This window comes from Penaeus chinensis, chromosome 29 (assembly GCF_019202785.1).
Source record: "Penaeus chinensis breed Huanghai No. 1 chromosome 29, ASM1920278v2, whole genome shotgun sequence".
NCBI classification, from domain to species: Eukaryota; Metazoa; Arthropoda; class Malacostraca; order Decapoda; family Penaeidae; genus Penaeus; species Penaeus chinensis.
Window position 1 is genome coordinate 16,270,521 of NC_061847.1, and position 7,579 is coordinate 16,278,099.

Here is a 7,579-nt window from a genome sequence, read left to right on the forward strand (position 1 = left end):
AGCACTCATCACCTTAACAGACAGAGTGCTCAACCGTGGAAAATAGTGAATGTATTCTTAAAATCAATAGAATTTTTGCAGCTAATTTACTCACATGCACAGAATCTGGCAGATACAAGCAAGTTCAGGATTATCAAATAGCTGGTGAAGTCTAGTGTTGACCTTTGCTGCCTTTTTTGTTTGTACTATAATTGTTGTTTATTTTATCCAGTTGTAAGTATTTGTTTCCTGTATTATTTCTAATTATTGCAGTTAAGGTAATGCAAGGACGCATCTAGTATTTTTTGCATTGTTTGTGGTTACTGCAGGTAGACTACCAAGTTTCTGAAAGTTGATAGGCTGTAAATAGGAAAAAAAAAGTTTAAAAGCATTTATTTTTTTACTTCCACTCGGCATGTCTGGTACAAAATATTAAACTAGATAGCCACCATTTCCATTTGAATCTTCCATTTTTGGCTGAAGAAGAGACCGTATCTTCACTGAGTGTTGACTCGAGAAGTACTATAATTTTTCCGGAAGACTGGAAGTGTTGCTAGCTCCAGATATTTTGCCTTTAAACTAATAACTGTTAATAGTTATCTTGCATTAACAGTCACAAAGAAAAACTACAGAGACCAAGAGCTTGTTATCATGTCACTATTAGAAGATTAGTAGATCTGCCCCAGGGAGTTGACATCTCTGACAGCCAGATTTTGACTGTGTGTGGTCGTATCATGATGATGAGTCTTGTAGATGATCTAAGTATTTAATTGAAGTATTTATTCTTTTAATTCATATTAGCACTAAGGGCAGGCAGGAATGAATGGCTCCCAGTGTTCTACTACAGCTTTACTTTTCTTCAAGACTCCATATGTGGAGTTTCATTGTTAACTACCTTGTTACCTCTAGTTAGGGTCTTTTAACCTGCTTGTCCTCTTAGGCCTCTGACTGTTTTGTAGTTATAGAAGAAATCAAGGTGTATATATGTTTTGTTTCTTAATGTATTTTATGAATTTGCATCAGTGATATTAACTGAAATTTACATTAAGCTATCCATCATACAAGACACTTGAAGGCTTACGTGCAGAAATGGATGGATATTAGTGTGGTGGCGAGAGTGGGTCTGGGTGTCGGGATCCAGTGCCTTAATGGCTCCTGTCCTGTGTGGCAACTAACAGATTTTGTATACAGAAATAAGTTTTTTTTCTTCAGATTTTTACAAGTTTGGTGGATTTAAGCTGTTAATTATCTCATGTACTTTAAATTTACATTTAAAATTGGTTATACTGATTTTATCACTTTATGAATACCAAGAATTTTTGAATTATCTGCATGAATTGGAAGTTCATACAAGATCTGCTAGTTGGTTGTACATTGTACATGCCATCTCTTGTCTTCTGTTGCTCAAAGTAGATGTGGTTCATGGCAGCACACAACTGGTGCATGTTTTCCAATGATAGCTGTATATATTGTGTTGTTTGCTTCTCAGTTGAGAGATAGAGTAGATATATTTATTTGATATTTATCCGGTGTGAGTGTAACTGGTGCTGAAGGTTTTACCAGTGAAGTCTTTTGGTGTAGATTTGTTGTTAAAATCAATACTAAAGGACACTAAGAATGTTAAACTTAAGTTAGTGTGCACATGTACATGTCAGAGTAGTTGTGTGGAGTCTGAACTTGCAACTCGTCTCAGCTGCCCCGCCACCCCACATCATGCTGTTGTTGAAGTACCATCAAAATGATTGCTATTTAGTGGAAAGTTTTGGTATTAAAATTATGCCCAACGATCAACTTGATATTGTCAGAATAACTTTATTTACATCTATTTTTTTAACTCCTGATATGGTAATGACATCTTTAATCTGATAGTTTTACCTTATAGCATTCCATATAGATACATAGCAAAGATTTTGCATGGTACTGTTGTGTATTAATTAATCAGAGTTTATTTTTCGTATAGTTGCAGAGGTAGAGGTTGTGGGTCTAGTGTATACTTGGCTAATTTTTACAGAGCTTGAGCTGGTCATTAGCAGTTTCCAAAGATCTTTATTGCAATATTATCTTAATTTTGTATAGCTGAGTTTGTTTGCACACACTCACTCATATATATATATGTATGTATATGTATATTAATGAATATGATAGATAGTCAATCAAGTTTTTGTCAATGCATATTTTCCTTTTTTGTTATTTTCCCCAGATTTTGTAAAAGGATTAATGCTTGTGGATATTTTTTAGCTCGTATAGCTTTCTGAGTTAAATGAGTTTAGGTTCTGTTAAGTCACAAATTAAATGGGTGCTTCCTCTGTTATGCTTTTGTAAGTATGCCAAACTGTAATCATGTTGCATATACTGATTGCTTTGTTAATGTTGCATCCAGTACATTTCTTCTTGTAATTTTTCCTAACATTTATTAGGTTTAAGCTATTCAGTATAATTGATTTATCAGTTGTTCTGATAAAGATATCAAATTATATAGTTTTTATATCTATACATTTGTTTGCTTACACTTATTAAGGAGTGTACAAAGGATGTTTATCACTGAACTGAAACTTGTATTGCATATAACTGCTTGAATAATTACATCAGGTCATTTGATATTTCTATTCGAGGCTGTCTTCATTTGAAAATAAAATTCTAATGGGTGATATGGATTAATTCCCATGCTCTTTCTCTCATATATATTATTCTTTCCAAGTATGAAGATTACTATCTCTGAATAATTCAAGTAATCCCAAAGGTAAAATTGATGGCTAAATCTAGATTAAATGATCCTCACAATATCAGAATGGGCTGCTGTAAGAAAGTTCAGTAATAATCTATGATTTTTTTTTTTTTTAAGTAGTATTTTTAGTGTCCTGTTCCATAATGTCATAAAAGGCTATTTGTACTTTTATATACATTTTTTATTTATGTAATTTTTACTTTATTGTCAGATACATTGAATAGGTAATAATATATTTTGCAAAATATAAGCAGAGAAAATCGGGTAACGGCGCACAACTGTACTGTGAAGATAGTACTTAATAATAGTGATACCTTAAAGCGTAAATGTTTTATGTGATTATTTGGACACATAGCTGTAGCATCCTTGAAATTATAGAGGACACAGATAGACCAGCACTTGAATTAGGAAAATTGTTAGAGTATTTGTCTTAGTATTTGCTTTAAGAAAATCATAATTAGTATGAAATATTTATTGATTTTGGCTTAGTGGAATACTCAAGACCATAATCCTGTATTTTAGCATAATGACCAAACTTCATAACATAGTATAGATGCTGATGAAGGATGTTTATTTGTAAATAAAGAAAAAGATTGTGGATAAATGGTGTGGAGCTCATGTGACCTCAGTCTTTCTTGCCATCAGTGAAGGAGAAACATTGCCTGACTGGCCAGCCAAGCCCTGTGCAGAATATAAACATTGTTAATAAAACAATATTCTTGTATACTTCGTGTTTTCCTTTTCTTCTGTTTATGTTTGGACCAGTGTTGATAAAGTAATTCTAGTTATTAAAGTAGTTATTGCTACAACATATATTTACTGAAAGATATTATGAATATGACTTACATTGCTAATGTGACCAAATATAGTAAAATTGTTCATGGGATCAGAATAAGCATCAAATATTATGTATGTGCATGGCGAAAGATGCCGAACCTGCTAAAGTTGGCAATGAGTGATGGTAATGGATTTTCAGATTATTTATTCTGATGCTTTCAAAATATTTTTTTGTGATGGGCATATAGGTATTAAGATTTCACTTATACAGACAGTTTTAGCTTTTAAGAAGTATCTTTATAAACTTTTTGGGTTACCACTGTTATGGAGATATTAACTGGGCAGTGGGCACATAGCTCCATTTGACTTGTGAATTGTTTATTTGACATTTAATGTTGAACAATACACCAATGATTGAAATAGGCTATGTTCCTGTAACTTTTACATTCCACAGAGGCAATCAGAAAGCAATTAAAACTGTTACACAATTTAGTGTTAGACTTAGATGCATGGTTATAATTTGATGCTATTATTAGTATTTCATAAGCTGCTGATACTTCTCAACAAGGTGGGAGTATATGGTGGCAACACAAAATGAGTACACACAGACATACAAAACTCCAAGCAAGCAATGGTAAAAGGCACTGAGGAAAAACCTTGATAATTTGGAAAAGAAGAAATGGAAAATGAACACTGGACTTGGCTTGAGGCTAGGATCCATTTTGACCATACAAGCTGTTAAAGCCTAACCCTGAGAATTGATAATAAAGTTAGAAAAATAATAATCAAATAGATTAAATTACATAAGAGTTCAGGATATAACAAGTATACTGACTAAATACTCAGTTATTAAACGGAATAAAAGTTTTAAAAAAAATCAAACCATGAAAAATTAGAAAAATATTGCATTCTTGAAAAATTATGTATCAGTCGGACAAAGGGAAATGCACATAGAGCAGTGCATCTAGAAAAGTGCCAGGGATGATAGTGTGCAAGTATCAGAGCGTTTCTAGTTGATCACTCAGAAATAAAACCAGAGGGATTGCAAAATATAAATGAAGTTTGCTATGAGTAACTGAGTTAATTAAAATCTAAGTTAAATTTCAAAAATTATCTGAATAAAATACACAGTTTAAGATAGTAGTTATCTATAGACATCAACACTTGTGAACAATTACCAAAATGTGGTAGAATGAAAGAATGAGATCATTTGGGGAAAGTAGTGGTATATGCATATTTTATAATATTTGTGATGACAAAGTGCATCTTAAAAGTACCTAAATACCTAACAATAATTTAGTGAAGATCTCTATTAAAAACAGTAGCAAATTGAGCCTTACTTTGTGAAAACAGGAATATAATGTGGTATTATTCGTGTAGGGAGTTATTGGTTTCCAAAACCTGCAAATATTTTTGAGAGATCTTTAATCACAGTTTCAGAAAGAGATTGTATTCTGAATGCTCTTTTGAAAAAATCCGGGTGTTAAGATTTAAGAATTTGACAAATTCTATCAATGTCACATTCGTTAGTGCTCGAGAGAGATTGGGTGGGGAAATCATTCGAAGAGGGGGTAACACCAAATTTGATTCTTCATGAGGGCCCCCCCAATCCCTTGCCCGTTGTTGTCGTGGGGGGGGGGGGGGGGCTTAGGAGGCGGAGACTGGGACCCAATGCTGGGAAACTCCCCAACCTTGGGACTCAGCTCTCGACTCAACAAATTTTGCATGGTCTTTTTTTTCCCCTCCTACTTTTTCGTTTCTGTCCCTTCACCACAACTTCTATTATCCACATCCTAAGGTGTGAGAGCCGTGCTGAAAGGATGAAAGGCTGACTTTGTGCCAGTCCTGAACGGCCTGAGGGAGCCATGGGCACGGTATTCCCCTGCTTTAGTTGTCTAGCCCTTACCCCTCAAGTAACCCTGAGGGGTGGACCATTTCTCTCCCCAACATACTCCAGGCTTATCATGATCAACAATGAATAACCATTAACCATTAACCATTAACCATACCATTATTAGAGGCAATTGCCTCTTCATCAAATAGCTCCACCGATTCAAACTCGCCCGATTCCCTGACCCCAGGCTCTCCTTTGACCACGGCTCTGAACACTACAACTAATACTCCCTCCTCAATGCCGACTAGTACAGTATCCACCCTAATCAACACCCCAGGAGACATTTCTACTCCCAACATGCTCAACTTCAACAACTATACCCCCACAACCTTCTTCATCAACTACCCCATCCTCCCGTATTACTACCTTACAACCTTATTGTCCACCTCCCCATAACACTACCTCCCTCAACACTACTCCCTCTTCCACATGCCCCCGTCCTTCTACTACCCCCATCTCTACAATATTCTTAAATAATCTATTTAGCCCAGCCAAATAGGACCGATTTTCGTGATCCCTCCCACAACTTCTCACACTTTCTGCTTTGACAACCTGTTTTCATTCCTCAAATGCATATACATCCTTCACTTGATCTAACCCCTATACATTACCTTACCCAACCTTAACCCATTTACTCGTCAATTCCTTTGCCCAACTTTGACAACTAATGGTTAATGGTTAATGGTTAAAAGCAAAATAAATGTGCTAGACATCTAAGGTCATATAGCACTATAGTTCATGTTTGTGAAGGATGGTTGGGTTAGTGATTAGTTGTTAAAGCTGGGTTAAGGAATTGGTGAGTGAATGGGTTAGGGTCGGATGAGGTAATGTAAAGAGGTTAGATCAAGTGAAGGATATATATGCGTTTGAGGAAGGAAAGCAGGTTGTCAAAGCAGAAAGTGTGAGATTCTGTAAGGATGTCTGATAAGTTGGGATGTCTATGTAGGGAGGAAGTGGGCATGACAATATAATATGTGGGACTGAAAGAGGAACATTCGGAAACCGCGAATGTTCCAATGAAGGATAGTTATACTTTCGTTGATTTACTGGCAAAGATTGCAGTGCGTGTTGGAGAATTTGAAGGGGAAGGTGCTAGAGGGTGCGATAAAGAATGAGGTTGGGGAGATAGTGTTGTATCAGGAGGGGTGTCGGGAGGTAGAGGGTCTGGGGAAGAGGGTACTTGTGACATGAGGGTTTCACGTGTGTATCCAGGAGGGAGTGGAAGGGATAGAGGGGATAGTGGGAGGGTTAATATAGGTGGGGCTGGAGTCAGGGGGAATGGGTTTTGTTGGGATGGGGTAGGACGATTGGGTGTAGGGAGAATATGAGTAGGAGGAGGATGGATATCGGCAGTCACTTTGAGTGTGGAGGGAGCGGGAGTTGTAGAATTTGAAGGTGGATGAGTATTAGTTTGGGACTCGATTATGTAGTTCTGGATATCTTCAAGAGTTTCTGTAGTGGAGTTGGTTGGGGAGTTTTGTGAGATAAAGGTTTTCTTGTGAGGGGGGGAAGAGAAGTCTGGTGTCTGAAAAATAGGGGCAAAGGAAGGTGGAGGTGATTGTGAGGTAGGGGAAGAGGGGGTGGAACGTTTATTATAGTGCGGGGAGGGAGAGGGAAAGGTGTTGGGGCTGTAGTAGAGATTGGGGTGTCTGGATTTAGGATAGCAAAAGAATTTGATTGGGTAGAGATTGGAGTGTCTGGGTTTAGGATGGCAAAAGAATTTGACTGGGGAAGGTAGGAGGTAGAAGAGGGGAAGTTAGATGGAGGGGGGTTGGGTTTAGGAGAGGGTGTAGGAGCTTGGGAGGTAGGGGGATTGGCAGAGTGAGCGACATTACTGGAGTAGGGGGTAAGAGAAAAGCCTTGTCGACGTGCTTCCTGTCTGGCTTCACGTAGAGTGAGTCCAAGTCTGAATCTGAGAGTTGCTACCTCAGTCTCAAATTTGTAGGTGGGGCAGCCTCTATAAAATACATTATGGGGGCTGCCACAGTTTGCACATGTGCGTGATTGTGCAGAGCAATTTGATCGAGTATGGCCAGGTTGGGCACACAGCGGGCATCTGGCTGTGGAACGGCAATGTTTGGCAGGATGTCCTAAATGCCAACAATTTTGGCACTGACGAGGAGGAGGTTGGTATGGTCGGACAGGTAGGGATTCCCCACCTATGTAAACATTTAAGGGAAGGTCATGTCTACGGAAAGTAATTT

At 37.4% G+C, this 7,579-nt stretch overlaps 1 protein-coding gene across 1 annotated transcript in view; it reads left to right on the forward strand.

Moving 5' to 3' along the window:
• LOC125040843 (all trans-polyprenyl-diphosphate synthase PDSS1-like) overlaps window positions 1-3,428 on the forward strand; it is an 11,683-nt gene extending 8,255 nt beyond the window's left edge. Inside the window, exon 5 of the mRNA XM_047635602.1 lies at window positions 1-3,428. This exon is cut by the window's left edge and continues 176 nt beyond it. Within this exon, the coding sequence (XP_047491558.1) occupies window positions 1-46 (46 nt within the window). The 3' untranslated portion in view covers window positions 47-3,428.
• The last annotated feature ends 4,151 nt before the right edge of the window (window positions 3,429-7,579 follow it).